The 23,696-nt window shown below is 42.1% G+C and overlaps 1 protein-coding gene across 7 annotated transcripts in view; it reads left to right on the top strand.

Annotated features, from left to right (window-relative positions):
• Positions 1 to 23,696, top strand: part of MITF (melanocyte inducing transcription factor) — a 108,118-nt gene that overhangs the window by 37,691 nt on the left and 46,731 nt on the right. For 4 of the 7 annotated variants that reach the window (XM_082060065.1, XM_082060066.1, XM_082060071.1 and 1 more), the window contains exon 2: positions 21,055 to 21,301. In XM_082060065.1, coding sequence (XP_081916191.1) covers positions 21,055 to 21,301 — 247 coding nt within the window. Of the gene's footprint in view, positions 1 to 2,564; positions 2,671 to 8,827; positions 8,966 to 14,440; positions 14,618 to 21,054; positions 21,302 to 23,696 lie in introns of those variants that run through there. The other 3 variants (XM_082060070.1, XM_082060068.1, XM_082060067.1) reach the window with 3 other exon arrangements.

Here is a 23,696-nt window from a genome sequence, read left to right as displayed (position 1 = left end):
TGCTTGGAAAAACGTACTAGGAGCATTTAACATAGAATGTAGGTAAAGGCATATGGAGACCCTTGCCTAGAGGTCAAACTGTTGACATTAGGTTGTTGGCTATTGATCTGTATCACTAGTCTGACAGATGTATAGCTTTTGTAGAATGAGTTAATAATTTCTTGGTGTAACACAAAATCAACACCCCGTTGACGTGAGCCCCTGAGCACAACCCCCGTGGAAGGAGTGGGTGTTGGATGGTGTTCCCAACGCTGCTGCTCTGCTCCATGGAGCCTTACTCTATGAACCACAAAGACTGACCCATAGCCGTGCCTTCCTCTTCCCTTTCTACGTTGTGTTGAGCTCTGATGAATGTGTTAGTACTCATGTTGTTGGCTGTTCCCTTTTTTTAGAAATAAATCTTACCCGCGGTAACTCTATATCCACGGTGAGTAATGGAGAAATCATTGCTCGTTAATGATTCACATACAGGTTCCTGTATTGCTGTTGCTCAGTCACTTGTGTTGCTCTTGTTGCCGGCAGGATTGCTCAGATGAGCACTTAGGCCTGATTTTCATAGTTTCAGTAGGGTTATGTTAATGACAGGATGGTGGGTGTCTTCTGCCTTTGGTTACTGATGATCTGGTTCAAAGTATATCACTCCAGAGCTCGTCCCAGTGATGCTTTCGGCAGGCTGGTGGAAATTCTGTGCCTTTGACCCTTGCAGTCAAAATAATGTTGGTGCTACTTAAAGACCACTTTGAACAGTTATTTTTTTCTTGGTTTGCAAAAGCTATGCTTGCCGGTTTGCTTAAAGCCGTAACACATGATTTACCCATCCCACTGTGTGTACCTCTTGTACACTAAAAAGATTAAATACTAAACTTTGCTTTTCAATTTTGAAACTTATTTTCAGGTAAAGTCCTCATCCCAGCCTCTCCAAAACGCTTACTGTCTTGGTTATCTGTTTTCTTGTGAAGTGCATGTGCTTTGCTGCTGCAGTTATAGGAATAGCACATGTAATGAAGGGGCAAAAGCAAATTTCAACTCTTAAGTAACTCAGTTGCAGAAACAGAGTTCTGAAAGCGATGCCTGGGGTCACCAAGTCCAGTCCTTTGTCTTCGTTGTGCCTGTCATATCCTCCCTAGCCTGATTGAGTTACGCAGATGAAGCTTGCCTAATAATTCAGCTTCCTATTTTGTAACAGTCATTATTGTAAGCTGTTTCATGGTGCCATTGTTCAAATAAACTCAAAAAAAAAAGGGCTCACACAAGAACAAGAGGATGCTTTCCCCGCTTCTGGCTTGGTTACTTCCTGAATAAAAAACACCACTCACCATGCAGTGCTTGGGATTATTCAGCAACAGTCAACCCAATAATACAAATTAATAACTTAAAGCCTGCTGGAACCTTCAGGGTGTTAACCATATGAAAATGCTGTGGCCTGACTTTTAAATGTTAAATTTTTAATCTTTTTTTTTGATGTCTGCTCACCTTCCAGCATGGGTGGCCAAAGCCCAGCGGCTCCAAGTTCTTTCCCATGAGCATGGTGCAGGCTAATGGAGGGCCTGGCCTTGCTAGTGCTGTGCTTAAGTCCATGGTCAGTGTGAAAACCCACAGGCCAGACCAGAGCAGCTGAGAGGCCACAGGCAGGAGGAGTGGGAGGCTACAGCGGATCCTGGGCCAAAGGGGTACGTGGTGTCAGGCTCCATCAGGGAGAAGCATAGCAGACTCTGATAAAAACGAGTGATTTGCAAGCTAGTTATTTTTGTTGCTTTTAGGAGTTCCTGCAATTTATTTATTTCTAGGGAGAAAAATCAGATTTTTTTTTTTTTTTTTTTTTTTAACAAAATTACTATTTGTAGTGGTTTTTCTATTTTTCTTTTTCTTACCAGCGGTGAACCAGATCAGGGTTTGTGCAAGGGAAGGCTTTCTTCTCGTTGTTCTTCTACTGTCATTTCACACCAATGGCCTCATACCCTCTTCGTTTTCTTCTGTGTTGCCCTTGTCCACTTTTTCCTCCCCACACGCTGTTCTTTCCCTCGTGTCCCGCCTGTTTGCCCCTGGAGCGGAGCCGGGGCTGGTGGGGATGTGCCAGAGAGCTCAGAGCTACATTTGGGTTTAAGTTTGTGCAAAAAGTGGGAATGTCTCTGTTTAGACTTTTTTTAATTGAACTCTTAATAGCTAAAGTGAAGGAGCACAAAACCTGAATACTTTTTTTTTTTTTTTTGCAAGGGATACCCCTTCAGCAACCCTGAGATTGCTCCACGTTGTTTTGATCCACATGAATTGTTCGAGAGACCTGGGCCTAAGCTTGTATGGGAAATGGCTCTAAATCAATGAAAGAAAACATTCAACAATGAGCATTTTATACAAGCATTTAAACTTTTTTTTTGGTTTTGTTTAGTAATAAAAGGAACAAAGTCTATTATTAGTGACCATGGGCTTGGGAGTTTGCTAAAGCAGCAATAGTTACTCATCTGTTTTCATTTGCAGAAGTATTCTAACAAAGGCAGCCACAAATGCAGCGGCAGGGTTAGGAGGTGGATGGTAGGAGTGGAAGTGCAGTTTCTGGAAGCCGGTGCTTACTAAGACCTTTCTGTCTAGTCTTGGCTTTGTGGCCATTAGGAGTGCGGTTCTCTGTGAGCTGCTGCATTGCTGGATTGAAACCTGAAAGAATGGGTTCCCTGGGTAAGTTGTCGCTCCTTTTTCTCTAAGCTGCAGCAGAGCTGTACAGAGCAATCGTCCGTCCTGGTGCCAGCATGGGGTTGTGTTCGCACGTCAGCTGCTGCAGCTGCCTTGCAGGGGCTGGAGAACAAGCAGTGCTGTAGGATTATTATTTTTTTCCCTGCGCCTTCACCTCCTGGTTCAGGTAGGAATAAAATTAAGGAATTATCTGATTTACAACAACAAAAAACCCAGACCCACACAGGGTGGTAAATATCTCTTTGCTCTTTTCTTCTTCTACGAAGCAGCCTAACAAGCATGCACAAGACCTTTGTATTTGCTTTAATGTCCAGCCAGCTGGTTCATGGTTCGCTCTGTTGCAAACACCTCGGACTGCAGAACTGATGCTGTACGTGGTGGGGTCGATGCTGCCTTGAGATTGCTGTTCTGCAACTTCCTCAGATGCAGTACGGGCAGATGAGTTTTTAGCTGAAAATACTGTAGTGAAATACAGTGTGCCTGAAGAGCTTGGGTCCATGGGGAGAATGAAACATCCCTATCAATTTCCTTGAGTTTGGGACCATGTCCCAGCTAAGTTTGGTTATGATGTGCTGAAGATATACTTGAATTTAATGTTGTAATTAAATGCTTAGTGAAAGTTTTCTATCTAATAATGTCATTAAAATCAGCCTCTTTTTCTCCCCAGTGCTATAGCAGTTAAGAGTCTGACCTTACAATTTGAGTTTAAACTTAAGGCTACTGGGACCAATACCACGAGGAATGTCTTGAATGGGTAACATAAGCTTTCTGAAGTGTTTTCAGAATTTGTTGTATGCTTAGATGTCTGTGTGCTGAAGGTGGGAACATAAAACCATGGAAAGACCTAAATGGATAGCAAGGATGGAGGAAAACTCTTATTTGTATATAGAGATCTGCTGGGGCAGATAAACCGCTATGCAGAAAGTTCCAAGTATTTTTCTGGTGTCTGATATGATATTGTCTGTGGTTTTTAGATAACAGATAAGCAAAGGAGGAATAATTGGGCTACTTTATCAGGTTGCTTACAGAAACTTGAAATTTAGCATGATAGTTGAATAAAAATTCTTATCTGTATTTATGGCTGTTAATGGTCAGAAGCTGCCATTTAAGAGTATAGATTAAGTTGTGTTTTATTAAAATTGTAAATATATTTTTTTCTTGGATATTATACAAACATTTTTCCAAAAAAACATACCTTCTCTCTTCACTACATGAAATAATATTTTGTTTTCAGATGCCAAGCTTTTGGGAGTACACTGATAGAATAGGAAGAATGATGCACTTGGTGATATATTTATACAGGACGTTTGGCAGGGCTTTTTTGACTTTTAGGAGTGTGGTGTTTGGTGTTTTGCTTGTTTTTGTTTTATTTTATTGTTGGTGTGTGTGTGTGGTTGTTTTTTTTTTAATTTGTAATCTTGCAGGGTCTTTTTACTAAAAGTTTTGCAAGCACAATAAAATACGTAGACGTAAAAGTTTGGAATGACCTGGCACTAAAGGGAACAAAGAAACCTTCACATTCTTGAAACAGGATTCTGCGCATACAACTTAAGTTCGCTTGGTTTTCCTCCATGGCAAACAAATTTTTGAAGTTTACTTTGGCAGTAATTCACACCACCATTATGTTAAATAGGATTGGAAGGATGTTTCCAAGTGGCATGTTGTTTTATTGCTATGCGGAAATGCAGTTTTAAATCTATTTTCTGTAAGTACTTCGGTTATTTTATGTCCTTGTCTTCTTTCCATGCATCTGTAGGTTCGCGACCACATTGGAAATTGTTATATGCACCTTTTTAATTGGAATGAGGAAAGTATGTGATTTGACAATTCTGGCTTGATGTTCATTGTTCATATCTTTAAGCATGTGAAATGTTAACCAATACAAAAATGCAGGCAGGGTGGGTCCCACCTTGTATTTGCATATTTGATTTATTAGTTCCAAAGAGCTACACAGCATTTAATCTCAAATGAAAAATTACAAAAATGAGCTTTGGTATTGAAAACTTCAGCATTTTCCTGCCAATATAAATTTTCGTTTTCCTGCTCTCGTATGATGGAAAACATTATTACAGAAAAATGCTTGGATGTTGCTTCTTAGAGGGTAATACTTGGACTGTTGATAAAATGATGCCGCTGTTGAATAATGCAGTGAGAAAATGGTAAATCAGTTAGAAACTGGGTTTTTAAGTTGTTGCAGCTAAATCTAGAACATTCTGGGCAATTTCTAACAAATCCTGCTACTTCAGGTTTTCTGGAGCATGTTACCCCAGGGAAGCAAGATTGTGGGTTGTGTTGTCTTGTTCAGGGTGGGAGAGAATCAGCACAGGAGAATCGTGTTGCAAAATAGGTCTTATACATGAGTTATCCCTGTAGTAGTCTGTCCTTCAGTGACACGTTAGGAGTCGTCATGATTCCATGAGCGGTTTGGGGAATTTTGTGGCATGGTTTTGTTTTGAGGACGCTACTCTTATCTTAATTTCCTTAAGCTGTGTTGGAAGTGCCGTGGTCTCCTAGAGGTGACTCAGACCGTTCCTACCAACTTCAGCCTGTTCTTTGCCTGTGGACATGGAGAGGGCTTTTCACCCTCTCAAACTATGGTCTTCTGCATTCACTGGAACTGCTGTTTTATTGCTTTTTTTTTTTAATGGCAGTATGTTGACATTTTCCTTAAATAAGGAAAGATAGAACTCAACTGAAGTAGTAATAGTAATACATTTTTATTGCTTGTAAGACCACTGGTGTCAAAATGCCTCCCTTGCTGGCACTTGTGTTTCTTCTGCAATCCTTTTCCAGGCCATTACAGTACCAAGGTCTTGGATCTGTTTGAAAACCAAACACCTTTGGCCTGGGAACTGCATTATTCTGGCTGACTTTGCAATCCCTAATTGACCTGGTGCTGGTTCTGTGTAGGTGTGTGGTAGGATGGGTGGTGAAATTTGATTTTTTTTCCTAGGGCTTTTTTACTCTAATTTCAGGGAGTTTTTGAATCCCAGGCTGGAAAGATTTAATATGCTGGCTTTTTAGTAGTACTAAACACTTGTTGCATTTTTAAAAACTCATATTTAAGCATTAAGATATTAAAGACTTCCGTTTCAAACAACTTGTATATGGACTTAAACATTGGAACATATTACCTAATGCATTTGGTGGGCGCTATTTTTTTTTCAACGTTAACATTTTCAGCTTCACATTGTTATGTGTTTTGTAGGTAGCCTCTGCTTTCCTTCAATTACTTTTAAAAAACAATTTTAGCAGCATGAACTAATATAAGTGTCTTTAGAAAGTGCTTGCGCTGCCAGACAAGAGGAAGTTTTTCAGGTTGCATACTTTGGGTTCATGTACTTCTTAATTATTCCTTTTTTCAGTATAGATTAGACTGTATTCAAAGAGCACTGGAAGATGAAGTACTTTGTTTCCAGGCTGGCTATTTTAGATGGCAAGTCCAGGGTGTTGAATGGTGATGGGATGCCAACGGTTTGAGGTTTTTTACGCTGCATTCTTCTCTGCTAAACTTGTGAGTAGGTGTTGCAAGAGCCTGGCAATTTCACCTTCAGTTGTGTCTTGTGCTGTTTGTCAATACTTGGTAGGATAATCAAAGACAAATGACTGTTGGCTGCAGAGGATGGACGATGCTGTGATTTAGAGATGTGGCTTCAAGACCTGTCTTTACTGCCCAGGCTGTGTGCCCCCAAGTAAGTCCCCTCAGAGCTTCTGCTCAAAATCCTTCTGTTGAAAATCATGACAGGTGATGGCAACTTTGTTAGATGATGTGTGGCTGTTGGACCCTTCAGCTGCTGTCATGTTTTAGAAAGGTGTCCCTCTTAAATCTGCTTTGGATTAAATCTCTTTCTCTGCATGCCTTCCGTCTACTTTAAGTTGTCTCTTTTTGTAGTAAGTATTTATTGGTTTTATGTTTGTATTGTGGAGGACCCCTAATCTTTGGGTCGTTTGTTTTCGACTGGGAGAGGATGGTCAGGTGAACTTCTATAGATTAGCCCATATGACCTGGTAGTTTAAAGCATGAGAGCTCCAGCTTTCCAGGATGGCAGAAAGTGGTGGGCAAATGAAGATGTGGTGTTAAGACTTTTGAAAGTAACTTGGCTTAGTTCTCCTTGCAAAGCAAACTCTCTGGAAGGGAGTGTGAGTTTTCTTGCTCTGTCAAAGTCTGCTGTAGGTTATATGCATGTTATAAACACCTTGACCTGAAAAAAACACTTAAATCAACTGACCAGTTTTGGCTGCCTGGTCTGGACTGCTGGACATGCCCCCAGGCTGGTCAGGAAGCCATTGCCTGGAAACCAGGAGAAGAATGTATAGTAGGTGTGCCTTTTATTTTCCTATTTTTATTTAGTTCCTCCACTAAATAAAGAAGACTTTTTTTTTCTGAAAACTGGTGACCTACTTGAACATATAGGGAAAATGTCTTGATGCTCACGGTGGGCCAGTTAAACTGAATTACTTGGTGTGGTCAACAGAAAGAAAAGGGGGAGGCTGATCGTTCCAATGTGAACAAATAACAGCTTCTCCTTTTCATCACCTGCTCCCACGTTTTTCTAACTCTAGCTTTCTTTTGCGCTATTATGTCAGTTATTTGTACTGCTTGATGGGAGTTTTGGCCTATTTAAGAAACAGTGACTTGGAAGAACTTTTGCATGACAAAAATGACCTTTATTTGGAGCCTATTTTTCAGACCTCTTCCTAATATTAGTGCTTGGAAGTTAGTTTTATCTTTTGACTTATTCCATTTGAACATGTGACTTCCCCAAATTAAGGAAACACTGGACCCCTCTGGTCTCTGCATGGTTCAGTGCACAAATCTGGGGAATAGTGTAGTAGCCAGACATAAAAGGTGGAATTGGCTAAACTGTAGTCACTTACTTGCAAAGTGGTGACATAGGCATTCAAGTTATTTCTGAATTAGTTAGAAAGGAGGGGTTGCATTTTTGAGCTATTATTTACTACTTCAGTTCAACACTTCTGAACTCTGGCTCACTCAGCTGGGCTGACGTGGGAGAGGACGCGGGCAAGGGCGTCCTCGAAGGTGGGGGTATGGGGGAGGAGAGGACTTCCAAGAAATTGCAGCACGGTGACTGCTGACACTCGCATTCTAGTTGACCCAGCATGCCAGATGATGAGGAATGTTTTGTTAGGGTCCAGATGGGCTGGTAGCTCTAGAAGAGCATCTTTGTTTTAGTGGGACCTGCTGAGAAGCCTGTTCAAGCCAGCCTGCTCACCTTCCACAAGGATTGCATTTGGCCATGCTGAGTTCTGTGAAGGCAGCAGCTCCTGTTGTGTGCAGTACTGCATTCCAGCGCTACTTCAGATCTGTGTGCTCTGCTGAAGAGTTTGCCTTGTGCTGCATCTGTCCTCTTGGAGCTTTTGGCTGGAGGGCATCTTCTGTGGCCCATAATTCATTACTGGCTGCTTTGTTCCACAGTGACCTACTTTGATTAGGCAATGAGTGGTTATCTGAAAAGAAGCAAGTTGTTCCTTTGCCAGTCCTCCAGTTGGAAGCAGTTTCGGAACTGGACTTCTCAGAATGAGACTGTTGGTACCAATTTAATCTTGCTCATAGCTGGTTCATATTGCTCGGTGAAATGCCAGCGTTCTCTCCTGGGTGTTTGTTTCTCTGCTGTATTTATAGACAGCAACACTCATCCCTGTCAACCTCCATTTTGTGAGATTAAAATGCCAAACTTTACTTTAACTTCCCACTATAATGTGGGCTCTTGTTTCTCTCATCACTTCAGTTTCAGATCCTTGTTCTTGGGCAGAGGTGACCAGGCAGAAGCCCTTGCCCACAAGGTCTTACACGGATGTCTTATAATACAGACATTAGTGCTTCTCCATCCTCACTGGGATTACCTTGCCTGATGCAGCCTGAGGCTGCTGCTTTTCATGCTTGTGTTGCAGTGCTGGCCATTTATGACATTAGGAGTGACTCATTCCCCTGGGCTCTTCTCTGTCCCATTGAGTTTAAATTCATCATAGAAATACTGATGATGGACCATATCCTGTTGTGCTTTGAAAGATCCTAATGGGGTTGTGGCAGCTCACCAGAAAGGATGAGCTGTTTCTCTTGGACTATGTTCTGAAATAATACAGACCGAATCCATCAGATACAAGCCAAGGGGAATTTTACTCTAATCAATGAGTTGTTTCCCAGAAGTGTCAATGGATTCCAGTCTGGAGTCTTAGCACAGGCATTAGGTACACGTTTCAGGTTACTACAGAGGAGACTGAAGATTGGAAATAAGTGGGAATGTAAAGAGGGATCCAGGTAAGCAAACAAGCAATTCAGGTCTGTAATCTGGTAATAATTGTAAATGCTGTCTCTTAATAAGGGGAGAAAAAGCAATGTAACTGTAATGTGGTGGGAACTCGAGGCAGTGCCTCATGGCCATGGGAGAGGCTGGTAGAAATTGCAGGATGGGATTCGGTGTTGTTGAAATCTCCGATTCTTTGACAAAACAGTGCTTGAACGAGAGATGAACGGGGGTGGGAGGGGAGCAGGAACAGGGAGGGCATGGCGAGAGCCCAGATACTCGTGGTGTCACAAGACCCCCCTGCCTGCACCCTGGGTGTCCTTTCACCCTTCGCCTCTTGCCCCTTTTCCTCCCCGCAGCCTGGGGAAGCAGGGACGAAGCTCCATCTAGTGTAGAAAGGGAGATGTCTGGGAGCTGCAAAAGAAGAAATCCTGCAGAAGATGGCTTTTCCTAGTCCACACATGGGTGTTTGGGGATTTTTTTGTTTTGTAACTTGTAAATACGATGGTAAACGCTTTGGCTGTGCAAGTGTTAATTGAATAACGGCATTCTGACAGGTGATGCTAATTTTCAGTATTGAGGAGCGTGTAGAGGTTAATACTGGCTTTAATACAATTTTAAGTAGTCTATAATATCAGTTCTAGGCAAAAACAAATATATGTCCTTCTATTCAGATTAGGAATTGTATAGGCAGGTTATAGCTCTGTGAAGAGAAGGGACAAAAAAGTTTAGAGATGTGTAAGGTTAACTCTTTTAAGGTAAAGTATCTTTTGAGTATTCCTGACTGATTTGTACAGTCTTAAACTTACAGTAAGTGATGGTTAATACAAGTATAAATGGAAACGGCATTTTATTATCTACTTTTAAAAACAAAACAAGAATAACAAATCATCATGTTTGTTCTGGAGGCTGCTAAAAATAGTTTCTCCCCCCCCACTGTCCCGAGTACTTAGAAAACCAAGTGCAGTTCCTGAATGTGGCTTTGCAGCAGCCTCCCTCAAAGGATGTAAAAAACACTTTCAGTGTATGAGACCCATATTGGCAACTCAATATGAGGCAGCCACTAAGTTTCTGAACTCAGCAGTAGTTGTATGGCACAAACAGGATACTACAGTTTAATGCAGATTTTTTCTGTGGATGACGAGGGAAACATTTTTTATTTTTCCTTAATCCGCCTATGATGGTTCATTCTTATCCAAAAATATGCTGGTTGTCATCGTACCTGTAGTACCTATTCTGCAGTTCAGTGCCAAAGACCACTGGGTAGAACTTGTCCCTGCCTGCAGTGCTGGCTCTTTGAAATACGTGGGAAGTTGGGATCAAGGACTTGCGTGGGCTTTTGTTGTCGTTTTGGGGCTTTTCATAGTTGCCAGCATATTGTGGATTCTTCCTGCCCGAGGAATAGGAGGTGAGTGATGAGAAGGTGAAGTTTGCATCCAAAGTGGTGGGTGAAGGTGAGGGGATGGTTTCTAGTGCTGACCTTTCTCAGCCTGGGAGCTAAAGAAATGGGAGGGTCATTTTGCTCACAGCAGCGTGTTTCCCAAGCGTCTGTTTTGCAGAAATGTGCAGCTGCTACCAAGTCCAGGCTGAGAGCTTTTACAAAACGGCTTTTTAGGGTCAGCCGTACTGTTGGCTGCTGGGCTCCAGTGAGTCTGGAACTGTACATCATTTCCAGGTGACTTTGCTGCAAGTTTATAAACCTGGTTGACTAATTTAGCGCTGTATAATCGGCTGCTGTAGCCTAAAATAACAGGAGGTGCGAATTGCTGCTTCACAGTAATGGTGGGTGCTCCCACAGGTACTTTGCCAAGGTCACAAATGCTAAATAAACCAGATTAAACAAAACCCAGTTGCAAGAATTCATTATTAACTGTAGTCTTTGCAGGATTTATTGGTTATAAACTAAGCTCCTGCCTTTATTTTTTTTGTCCTAGTAACTAAGGCAGATGTGAACTTCAAGTCCAGGGAAACATTTTTTGGCTCTTGTCTCTGTTTACATGATTCAGGAGTTTGCAGTAGTTCCATAACAAATATAGCTTTGAACAGAAATAGCCATTCAAGTGCTATGCTTCTGGCAGTGCAGAGAAGATTAAGAGGGTCTAACAAAAAGGCTTGTAAATAGTTTTGAGTTGACTGCCCCCTTTTTTTTTTTTTTCCCAAATAAACCAATAGTTGTGATGTATTTTGAAAAGGGGTGGTATTCCTGCAGCAAGTTACATGGACAGCATGTCTCAGTTGTCATGAAACAGTGCAAAACATGGTGCATGCCGAATAGTTTTACTTTAAAATAGTGGGGTTTTTTCCTAGAACTGCAGCAGCTGTATTAATTTCTAAAAATTTAGTTGGTTGCACAAAGTTGTTTCTGAGGATTTTTACTCATGTGTCTTCTTAAAGAAGAGCTTATGCTTTTCGGATACAACATGAGACAGATGTAAAACAACAGAGTGATTGCAAAATGCAATAAAGCAGGCCTGTATTTTTGTTGTTAAGAAAATATAAATAAACTGAGGAGGATCTTTTAGTATATATTTAGACACTTTGAAATCAGAAAGTATAATTATAATGTTGCTTGCATATTCTTATTTTGAATGAGGCTTCATTCTGTATCATGTGTTTGATTTGTTTTTTCTTTTATTTACATGTGACCCCAAGTTTAATTATTTTCCTCTTTCCCTCTCCCTGGTGTTCATGAAGAGTTTCTGGCTAGAAATAAGGTACAGAATATTTTTAGGTGAGTGGAGGGGGGCTCGCTAAAACAGTCCTGGGAGGTGCCAGTTCCCCCATACTCTGGCCTTTAAATCAATACGAAATATTTCTTTGAGAGACTGCAGTTCATACAGATGACATGAACTTAGAATAGAATTTACAGCTGTTGGATGGTGGGTGAAGAGATCCTCTGATCAGCAGTTGCACTGACCTACCCCAGCCATGCTGTGCAGCTGCAGACCCTGAGGTGTTCGGACGTGACCCACAGTGAACACCCAAAGGTTGTAAGCACAGAAAAACCATGTACCCACCTTGGGAAATCCCTAACCTAGGAGTGGCTGGGATTTCAGAGAGGTACTTGGGGACAGAGGGACCTTATTGCTGGATGTGGCTCTGCTGAGGATGCTGCTGGATCCCGTGGTAGCATAGCAAAGCATCCTGATGGACTGCTGTGGTTTGTTTTTTCTAGGAGCCTTGGTTTGGGATTACCTCATGTCAGAGGTGCTGTAGGTCACATCGAATAATAGCCCAAGCGAGGGAATGGAAGACCGTGTCTTCTGTAGTTGTTTGTGGTTGGGCAGTTCTTCCAGTGATGACTGTCATTTTGCTTGGCCTCAGTTAGCAAGTTTGTAAACATCACTGATGCTTTGTGACATGCACAGCTGCAGCTTATCGCACCCTCCTGTCTCTGCCATGAGTACCCAAGGCAGCAGGACTGGTACATCTCTCCTGCAATTGCAAATCACAATTGCAGTGTAAATATCCCAATGGTTGGTAAAGTAACTTGTTGCTGAATAAATGTTTCCTCCCCACCTCATGCCAGTCATTCAGCCTGCACAGTAAAACAATCCTCTTTGCCCCAATAACTCTTCCATAAATAGCCAAAAATGTAGGAGAACTATGAGCAATGCTTAAGGACTCTAAAACTGAAGTTTGTTTAAAATGTGGGGACGCTGAGGAATTGTTTTCTGCAGTCTGGAGAGTTGCTTTGTTAGAAAGAAATGTTGCTGAAGACACTCCCTGATCTGATCAGATCTTGTAGTCAACAGCTAGTGTTGTGGCTAGAGATTGAACTGAGAGTTTGCAAATTATCTGTCCAAGATTATATTAATGCTAGAGTTGTTGCAATAATGTTTTAGGGATTGTTGGTTCCCTTGCATGTAGTATTTGCAAGTCCTACACATTGGTAACACCAACCTATCACATACTGAGCACTGAATTCACTTTGTGGTTTTCATTATGACTGTTTGGGGTTCTTAATCATTTAAAGCAAATCTTCCATAAACACTTTCCCTTTTGCTTCTTAAGATCCTGTTTGCTCAGCATACCAGAGCAAGGATGTCATCTGCGTGAGATGAGGCTTCGAGCTGCCTGCTCGTCTTTGGAAAGCGCTGAATACCTCTGTAACAGTGGAGTCAGTGAGCAGAAAACCTCAGATGAGCAAAGGGTTTAGGCTGGGAATTGCTGGGTCACTGTGAGCCTCGAGGAGCGTGGTGGCTTTTTGGCTGGGAGGGAATCTGAGCGTGTGAATGACAGGTACAAGCTGTGAACACAACATGGTTGGGTCTTGTTTTCTGCAGGGCTGCCTCTGTGAATGAACTTGCTGTCTGACTGTGTAAGTGATGGATAATTTCTAAACCGAGACAGGGTGGAAAGGTGTTGTGGAGGCAGATCTGGGCACTGTGTAGTTGCAAAGTAACAAAAAGTGTGGTGATCACACGTCATCTTCACCCTCGGCGACAGTGTTATCTTCTCTATTTACCCAGATAAAAGAAGGTAAATTCTATATTACAAAATCAAGAACTACATAAGTTGTTAGTGGACTCTTATCTTCTTGCTTTTTCTTTTATCACCCCTTGCTTGTTTTAGCTATCTGGCTTTTTGTTTTGCAAATGTGTATAGAGCTCTTCAGAGAGGGAAGTACCCATAGATGTGGTGTCTGAAAAATGGCTCAAAACGCCTTTGACAAGGTGACTGGTCAGACTTTCAAATGAAAGACAAATCTGCCTTGTGCCTTTTTTTTTGGGCGGGGTGGGGGGTGGGGGGTGGGGGGGGTGGGCAGGGGGATGGGGTTGGAGCAGTGTGTGTAGGAGTAGTATCTTCTCTAAGCTTGTGATGGTTTTGAAAATTTGAGTAAGAGCACCAAACCAGTATTGGGTAGTGCAGTCAGCTACCTTTTAAATTCCATTAACCCTTTATGGAAGCTTTTTGGCATCTTGAGGTATTTGTGTGTGTAGGTATCTGCTCCTTTTCTGCCTGGGAGATTTGGCCTGTTGGAGCAGGGGTGGGACTGGGGACACAGCTGTACACTGTCACATCAAGTTTCTGTACCATTACAGATGCACGTCTGGCTCTTGAGAGATGCAGCTCCAGTGGTTCCTAGGTGGGGATTCACCCCGGTGAACCTTGGATGTGAAGGAGTTATGTCTCAGAAAACAAATTTGTCTTGCACTCACCCTTTCCCTTCGTCTTTTTGGCGATAAAGATCGTGAGAAAACTGTGCCGTTACAGACAGTCCTTATCCACTCCTCTGATGGTGTTAATGGCCTGATCACACCCCTTTTAATTAATGAATGGGAGAAGTGCTTTCATAGGCAACCTGTGTTTCCCATTCTTCCCAGTCCTGCAGCGGGGTGTCCCTCTGCGGGATGGTGAGCGGGGCGAGGCAAGATGGAGCGAGATGCTGAGTCCAAACTCTTAGGCAGTTTTGGAGTCCTTTTTGTGATATCTGAAGACCTTGTGCATGGCTCCCTCAACCCTCCTCCTTCTTTTCTCCTCGGTAGGTGCTGGATTGCACAGGTCTGCAGTGCCGGCAGGCGCCGGGCACCGCTGCCCGCATTCTGCTCTCTGGGGATTGGAGTTGCCAGGTCCTTATCTGGAGCCACCCCTAGAGACACGGCCGGCCTGGACGCCGCTTGACTTTCACCCGAGGGTGCTCTGCAAAAGCCCTTGGACACAAGGTGGGGGGGAAGATGGAAGCTGTTAGATTTGAGATGTTCATGCCCTGCTCCTTTGACAGCGTCTGTCTGTAAGTGGCGCTTTCCTGGAGCCACGGCACTGTGAGCGGATTGTGTGATTGGTGTGTTGTGATGGAGGTTGTGTTCTGGGAGTTAAAAATACTGTGCTTGGGAGCTGGCCACTGTCTTCTGCAGGGCCAGAGGAGCTGTGGCTGACCGGCTGAGAGAATGCTGGTGGCTTTCAGGAGGGGAAGACTTATAAAATACTCCACGTTTAAAGAAAACTATAAATCTATATGCATACAGATATATTTATAGCCTTCTGAAACTTCACGGCAAACACACACTTTTGGGCTAAGGGAGGTTCAGTTTAGGTGCATTATAGTGATTATTATATAGAAGTCTTTGAGGATATCCTACATTTGCAATTATTCATCTCCCCCTTAACAAGAAGGATTGTAAAATGTGACCTTTGCGGCTTTTAGATTGAACCTCTTTAGTTTTACCTTGTTCCTTAATCTGGTGGTGATCAAGCTTTCCAAGCTATACTGCAAGCTGTGTCCCCAAGTAAATGGGCATTCAAGCAGATCAACTTAAGGCATTTTATTAAGTCAACACTCATGCAAAAGCCACCTCCAGAGCTTAATAATTATTTACTGAGTGCTTCTGGGTCATGAGAGAGGCTTTCATTAAGTTCAGAAAGCGTTATGTTCAGCAGCTTGTGAAGGTGTGTTTTAAAGACAGAAAGAAAAATGGAAAACTACTAAATGGTGTACAGCTATTTAAAAAAATCTTAGCTGAGGACTGAATGTTTTTCCTTCTGTGATTGAATTTTTTTGTTGGTGTGTGTGGTGGTGGTGGATTTTTTTTTTTTTTTCATCAAGGACAAGTGAGTTAACTTGATTTGTAATTCAGCCTTTCCTGGGTGGTAGATATGCATGGTGGATGTTTCAGGGTTTTTTCTTCTTTCCCCTGCTGACCAGGTGCCCTCAATGCATTCAGGTAGATGGATGGATGCCCACTGGGCTGAAGGTTGTTCTGTGGTTGCAGCCCTTGTGTTGGGTAAGCGGTTCTGCTGGGGGACAGCAGCTCCGAGCTGGAGCAGCTGAGGATAAGAAAACACTGGAGGGACAGAAAAATGTTAATCTTGATGATGGAGCAGATGCAGCAGCAGCCAGCGTGTCTCCTTAAATATATAACCTTCAAACATGGAAACCTTCTTTCATATAGAAGCCTGAAACCTAGTCCTTGCTTGATTGTAAAGGCCAATAAAGGTCTCCACACCGTTTATGTAATTGCTCTGTCCTTGGCAAGTGGGGATGTACGAGGGTGCCAACTGTTGGGGCATGTTTTTTTACATTGATACTTTAAGCAGCACCAGGCAGTTGGCATGGTGAGCAGAGAGTCACTGTAACCCACGATCAATTGCTAAATTTTAGGAATGAAATACAAAGTGCTGCAGTAGTTAGAACCCCTTACCTTGGCTGAAGATGGGAGAGAAGAGATTGTGAAGGGTTTTTTTGTTGTTTGTGGATTTGTGGACTTGATTTTATTTTTTTGAGGGGGCAATCTAACACCTCCTTGCCTTTTTTTTTCCTTTTGGTATTCTTCTTTTTCTGTCACCCCTCTCTGTGGCAAGCAGCAATGCTGGCCGGCAGGTTAGATGCTGCTGGAAATCTTGTTATATCAGCCACATATGTAATACTGGCAACAAAGCTTCTTGAGGTTTCACTGCTTGGTAGACAGACTGAAAACAGAATCTGTACAAATAAACTAGCGGTCATTGAACAGGAGGGGTGTTGGAAGGGGAGCCCTGTGGTGGTCTCTTTTGATAAGGCCTTCCAGAGGTCAAGCCAAGTATTTGAGTTGTAATGTTGGCAACTTCTCGTCTGCTTGCTTTAAAGATCAAGATAGTTTTATGCTAATGTCAGATACTTAAACGTGCATGCCTTTTCTCTATAAATAATTATGAATGGGATAAGGGTAAGACATGAAACACAAGCATTTAAATCCCGTGTTATTTCTTACCTCTGAGATCTGGTGCAACTCAGTGGATTTCTTAAGGTGCTAAATACGCTTTTCTTGGCTGATTTCTCTGTGGACTAACCCATTAACAAACAGTTGGCATGAACGAAAGAGACCAACAGCCTCCCCCTTGTGTGCCATTTCTCTGTTTAGAGCAGGGTGGTTGATCCTGCCCAGAGCAAGTGGTTTTGAAAGCTTTTTTTTAAAATGCATTTTATTTGATTCTTGTTCATCTCTGCTTGAGGAAACTTTGGGTTTGAGGAGTTGGTCTGTATTTTTAGTTATTGTAATTTGTCTAAAAAATGTTAACATTAGAGGCTTTTCTTTTTTCTTTAAAAAAAAAAAAAATCATAACTATTAAAACAGTAATTAAAAAGCAAAGCTGAGTTAATGTTTTCCAACTCAAAATCTCCAGAGAAGTTTCTTAACAAATGCATAGCTAATGCAAAAAAAAAAGTTTGTATACCAGACAACTAATGTAAATAATGCATGTGAACTAGAGAACTAGTTTGATCAATTTGTAAGACTCTGAAAACAAAACTAACCAACAAAGGACCAGTTTGTCTTTTTGCCCAAGGAGACAAAGGTAAAATAATCAGTACACGTCTGGGAAGGTAGATTGTGCTTTAAAAGGTATGGTCTTTGTAATCTCTTGAGTTGATGGCAACAAATTCAAACTTGTTTTTAATCTGATCAGTTGCCTTTTATTATGCAACAACTATGTGCATTATAATTTATGTATACAGTAACATTTCCCAGGCATCTGTGCAAAGGATATGTAATTTAAACTTCTTTAATAAAACATTATCACTTCGTGATTAATTTGATTGGCATATGACACTCGCAACTAATAACTCTGCATTACGCTATGCTTATTAGACTGCTAATGGATAACTGGTTTAATCATATGTCAATTAAAAGGATGAGTTGGTTTCATTTATTGCAATTAAATGGTACCCATAAACCCTGTTTGCAGGAAGTATCTAAATCACATCATGTATCAGTTGTGTGTGTGGGCTCTGTTACCAGCTCTACATAATCCAGGGGTGAATCAGTTCATGTATGAGAGTTTTGAGTGCACGTGTCCAGGTTCTGGGTCGTACTGCGGCACACGGCACCGTGCTTGATCATGGGAGAAGATCTGCCTGAGCAGCAGTGTGTAAAGGTCAAGAAGCTTTAAAAAGATGAATTATCAAAACTCTTTTGATGAAGCCTTTGACGCAACAAGTTTTTAATTGCTTTTTTTATTGGAAAACGGAGTTTCTGACAAAGCTACTCCTGTTTGCTTTCTGGAGGGTTTGTGGTGATGAAACCCAAACCATCTTCCATTCCACCTTGGAGCTTTGTATGGAGCGTCCTGCAGTTGAGAGGAGGAGCGGACACGGTGGGGATGGAAAGCTGGGTGTGAGAACGCTCTGTTTTGCGTGTGGGACAAGCTTAGAGGATGAGCCACCAGCGTTTGTACCAGTTTTCCATGTTCGATCAGTGACACTTGCGGTGAGTGGAAGGAGCGCTGGTGTGGTGAGACCACCCTGCCCACGGGAGAAGCTTTACAGCCCCTCGGGGATAAGTACTGGGGATGGCTGGAGCTGGCTTATGTTTGTGCAGTTCCTTCTCAGTGCTTGTGGCTGAGGTTCTGCTCAGACAGGTGCTGTGCAGCAGCTTTTGTTCCAGATAAAAATGTTATTTGAACTCCAATGCATTGATGGCAGTAACTGCAGTCTGGCAGCTTGGTGCTGCCTGTGTCCAGTGTCCGTCTGCCTCTATATTGTGTAAAATTATAACGTTTGCGAGTAAGAACGATGTGTCTGCTGAGCTTGTGGCTCTGTAGCTGCACTGGTTTCTGGCTTCTCCTTTGAAACAGGGATGAACTAGACATTCCATAATCTTGTCTCAGGCTTTTTCTTCCCCCTCGTCTGGCCACCAAAATCTTGTGTTCTGGATGTGAATGAGATCAGACTCTTCTTGCCCTCGCAGATTCTGGTCTTTTTTTGATACTTGTTTAAAAAGTACATTGCCTGACCTTGCAGTGCGCACCTAATTGTATCTAAGCCGTTTTTCCAGTGAGTAACTAGAATATTGAGCAGAATTACAAAAGAAATAAAAGTTGGAAGATTCTCTGCCCTTTGGGAAAGAATTTGGCAGAAGAGCACTTTCTGGGATTATTGTTTATTTCAGAGACAAAATATTTGAATTGACGGTAGAGCCCTGAACCACCTGCAGGCAGCTGCAAGGACAGTTGTGGTGTTGGTGTGAGTAGGTACAGTAATTGCATGGGCGAGATGAGGTTCCTGGCAGGGGCTGTTTGAAATGCCATGGAAATAATTTTTCCTTCCTTCTCCTTTGCATTCCCCAGTATTTTAGTATATGGGAAGGTTCTCCTGAGATGGTTTTCAGCTCAGTTGGCTTTGGTAGGCAGAGAAACAGTTGAAAATGGAAGAAGGTGGGAGGAACTGCTGGGTTACCAATTTTGCAGCATTAGGTATCTATAAAAAAATGTCAGTATCATGCAAGTGAGAATCCTAGTTAGTGCGATACAAAATAAGCTTTTCCTCAACATGGGGAAAATGAAGCCTTCCTTAAAAGCCATGCTTCAGTGCAATTTTTTTCTCATCTGTTACAGTGGTCTCCGAAGTGGGATGAGCAATATTTTTAGTGGGCAGGAAGAAAATATTAGCACTTCAGTAACACATGTGTATAAATAATAAATAAACATATATTGGGGGTGCATACTCAAACATTTTTTTTCCTGGTAACAGTATGTGATCACAAAAATTGGGAGACCGCTGATTTATAACTATCTTGATCATGGAAATAAGGCATGTCCTTGATTTTGAAATGTGCAAGTGGTTCAGATGTGCAGCCAGGAAAAACGCTGCTGGGTTTAGATGTGAGAATGCTTCACCCTTAATTGAAAGGGTGGTGTTTTTTACAAGTATCACAGTCAATGACTTGTCTTGAGCAGCTAATTAGTGCGATTATTCCACAGCTGCATTAGTTTCACCACAAAGGTTTTCTCTTGTTTTATCAAAAGGATCAGTGTCTCTCCGAATGTTTCAACCTGACAGGTCTTAAATAGCAAGATGATTCCCTCCCTGCCTCCAACATGTGTGCTCCGGAAAAGCAGAGTTTGATCTCTTGAGGGAGTTAAGTGTGGGTTCTCCTTTTTTGTTTCTACTCTGAACTGGTTTTGTCAACATTGGTCCTAAACAAAGCCAGCAAGCTTCCAGCAGCTCTGGCTCTGGTTGCCCAAGCACAAGTAGCTGCCCGTGTGAGCCCCAGAAGGGATGCTGGCCCCTGTGCCAGTGGTCCAGTCACCATCGTTCAGGTAGGACTGAAATGCTGGAGCCAGAGGTGGGTTTCACAAGAGCAGCCTCCTCCTAGAGCGGGAGGGTCACTGCTGCCTTCTCCAGTATGGCCCTGCACCAGTATAGCCTAACGAGCCCTTTCTGCCATGGGCTGACATCAGCTACAGCGGAGTCGGAAACCAAATATCCTGAATTACACACACTGTAGCTCGCTCTTATATGGACTTATGTATTCATACCCACTTCCAACATGCTTCCCTCAAAAGATGGGCAGCTTGGTATTTGCATACCCTAATTGTTGTGCCTTATGCTACAGAAATGTCTTATGAATGGATTTTGCTTCTGAGGGCTAACAGAATGATGAGTTGCTTCAGGAGGTGTCCCTGCAGTCTGTGGCAAAGTCCTGTGGTTTGCCCCACACTGTCTGGAAGGAGGCTCTGTCACCCATAGCTTAGCAATGAGACTTGGGTGGTGAAGCAGTGCAGTGCCAGATCAATACGCTTTATAACGTGTGGCTGAAATAAAGCTGTTAGGGTTGTTTCTTCTGCCTGATCTTGTATGTTGCTGCACTCAGAAGATACTGATAGTCCTGAAGTGGGAACTGGGTTGCTTTTTTTGGACCTGCTTTCTAGCTATGAAGAGTGTCACCACCAGCAAATCCAACCCCAAGGTAGTATTTTGCAGAAAATAACTGAACTTTAAGTTGTGCTTTCACAGGAGAGGTAGATTTATTTTATGTTTGTTTATTTTTTTCATTAGACCTGGAGTATTATCTATACCTGTTACTAGACTTGGTGCAGCCCTTTACCTTTTAAAAAAGGAATACAAGTACCTGCTGCTATGGTTGTTTGCTGCAAAATTGAAACAGCAAATACTCTTTGCAGTTGGATACTGGCATTTGGAAATGGTGAGCTGCAGTCGAGTTAAAGCAGCCTAATGTGGCTGCTAAGTACCTGAAGTAGGTCGGCTCCGAATTCCCCCTCGCGTGGTGCGGCGTATCCTCACCCGTCCCACCCCACGTTCGGGTACAATTCTGCAAATTCCAACCGCTGAAGCCGTGATCCCGCTTGTGGAAGCTGATCCTGTCTCTCTCTGGTCTTCCCACAGCAATTCCGAGCATCCTGGCGCTTCCAAGCCTCCCTTAAGCTCCTCCAGCATGACCTCACGAATCCTGCTACGGCAGCAGCTCATGCGTGAGCAGATGCAGGAGCAGGAGCGTCGGGAGCAGCAGCAGAAGCAGCAAGCAGCCCAGTTCATGCAGCAGCGAGTGCCCGTCAGCCAGACACCTGCCATCAACGTCAGCGTCCCCACCAGCCTGCCCCCCGCCACCCAGGTGCCCATGGAGGTCCTCAAGGTACGCCGGTCTCTCCGCCTTTCTGTTCAGGAGCTCTCACTCATCTAAACATACCTTTTATTTTTTTAATAGGGACATGGTTATAGGGATTTTCGGCAGTGAAATTTTGCAAATAAGCTGCGCTCTGGCTTTATTTGCAGCTTGTTTTGGTGTCCTAGTAGTGAAGAATGGAAAACGTGTTTGTTTTGAAAAGTTTGTGTGACTTTCATTTTCTTTAAACTTTGAGATCTTGGGAGGGAGGTTTGTTACAAAGCTGATGTTTCTGTCATTTTCCCTTTGGAAAACGCTTCTCCGCCTTTCTAGTACTTAGTTATTTTCAAAAAGAAGAAATTATTAATAGATATTTAAATCAATATTTTGGCTTTTAAAAGCAAACAATGAAATATTTTTGTAAAATGGTGTCGACACTCATTACAAAAGAGCTCCTCAGAAAGCCTTAATCTGAAATACAGGTCAGTTTCCAGCCTCTTGCAACAAGCCTTCGTAATCCTTTTTTGCTTAAATGACTTGTTTGCCATTAGTAGCTTTGGACTCCTTGTCCTACTGGAAACTGTAGGAGCTTGTTAGTACCCCTCTGTCAAAGGGACGTAGCTTGCTAATTACTGGGGAAGAACGTGAACAGCTAGAGAAGAGATAATTCAGGCACTGGCTAAGTCCAAGTAGAGTAAAGCAGCATGAAATGTGTGAGTGAAAGAATACAAAATATTTTTGAGAAATTTGCTGACATATTTCATTAAAATAAAATTTTCTTGAGTTTTGAAGAGTTATCTATATCCTCTGCATTACTGCTGAATCTTTTTATTACAGCTGATGTTTAGTAACCGCCTGCAGTCGGTAAGCGTATTCTTACCAGATAAATTAATTGAGCTTGGTTACAATCCGCTTGTAGTTTGCTCATCGCTGTTATATGCCGATGATACGTATTCAAAGATGTAGTTTTAAAATAGACTTACGGGCTCAGGATTTTCAAGCGGTCCATGTGATGGGTTTATGGAGGAAATGTAGGGTGCTTTTATTTATTGAATCTGCATTATGGTATTGTGCTGACAGTGCCAAAACTAATACTTAATGCGGACACTTGAGTCATACTTTAGTGTCTGTAATCTGGGAGCAGAAAGGAGACAGTTGAATTTTGAATTTGAAATTTTGAATTTGTATATACACATACACATTTTTATTAAAAATTAAATATGATACACATTGAGCATGTATTCATGTACATATAGGAAGGAGTCCGAAATTGACTAGGAGGAGCTATTTTGTCTAATGTTTGCATATTACACACCACATTTGTGCATTACACATAATGTTTGTGTTTAACAATTCCTTAAACTTGTTTCCAGGTTATGGCACCATAGTTATAATTCAGATCCAGCAGATGTGTAGGTGTTATGAAACAGTTGTTTGTTTGTAATGCATTTAGTTAACTACGTAACATTTTTATATCCTTTCATCCTAACATGTTACAATGGGAATTTTAGGAGTTTTTTTAAACCTCTCTGAAAACTTGTGGGAAAATGTTTATTTTCCTATTATATTATTAAGGAATGAGTGTAATGTCTTGAAGAAGCATTAGCAGTTGTCTGTATTGTTCATTTTACAATTACCTCTTTATATGAGAGAGGAGAGGAGGCAGCCCTTTATTTTGGAAAGACAAACTACAGAAGATACTGCAGCCAAAAGGTGATGCTCAGTTATTACAAGCGGGGTTACTAGGAGCTGGCTTGCCAATGGATTTGTATGGAAATCTGTAACCTGCTGGAGCACTGCTAGGGAGCTTCACACAAAGAACTTGAACTTGAATCCTAGTCCTTCAGGACTGAAAAATAATTATCTGTCCCCCATTCCCTCCTAATGGAGGAGGGTCTTCTGGAAAGAGGGAGGATGCCTCCCCTGCACTTGTCTTTGGCTCAAATGGCAGCGCGCATGACCTTGTAGAGAAAAATTTAAGACAATGTATCTTTAACTGGCTTGTAAATTGAAAGTAATAACTGGCAACAACAACCTTTTGATGACAAGAGAATTATGCGTTGAAGGTGATGGTTGTGGAAACTTGAGCTACTTGCTGGAACAAAATGATGCCTGACTTCTCATCACCTGCATTTATATAAGTAACAGTAAAAATTAGCAAGAACAAGTCCTTTTGGTCTCTGCCCATGAGAGAAGAGAGATTGCTTTGTATAGTTTTGCTGCTTGTGTGTTTGATGGGGGAAAGCAGATTCAGCCTTTTATCTTTACTTCTAAAAGTGCACCAGTTCTTTAAAACAAAAATCAGTACAAAATACCAGGCTCGAAGTCATGGTCTTGCTGAAAATTTACCAGTGATGCTTCAGTAAGTGTAGGATTTGGCTGAAAGGTCCATATAATTTTGGTGTTGCTTTTTTGCTTGTTTTGT

The sequence above is a fragment of the Streptopelia decaocto genome, assembly GCF_964273445.1.
Source record: "Streptopelia decaocto genome assembly, chromosome: 8".
Taxonomy (NCBI): domain Eukaryota; kingdom Metazoa; phylum Chordata; class Aves; order Columbiformes; family Columbidae; genus Streptopelia; species Streptopelia decaocto.
The sequence above is the reverse complement of the archived record's forward strand: the minus strand, read 5'-3'. Positions and strand labels throughout refer to the sequence as shown.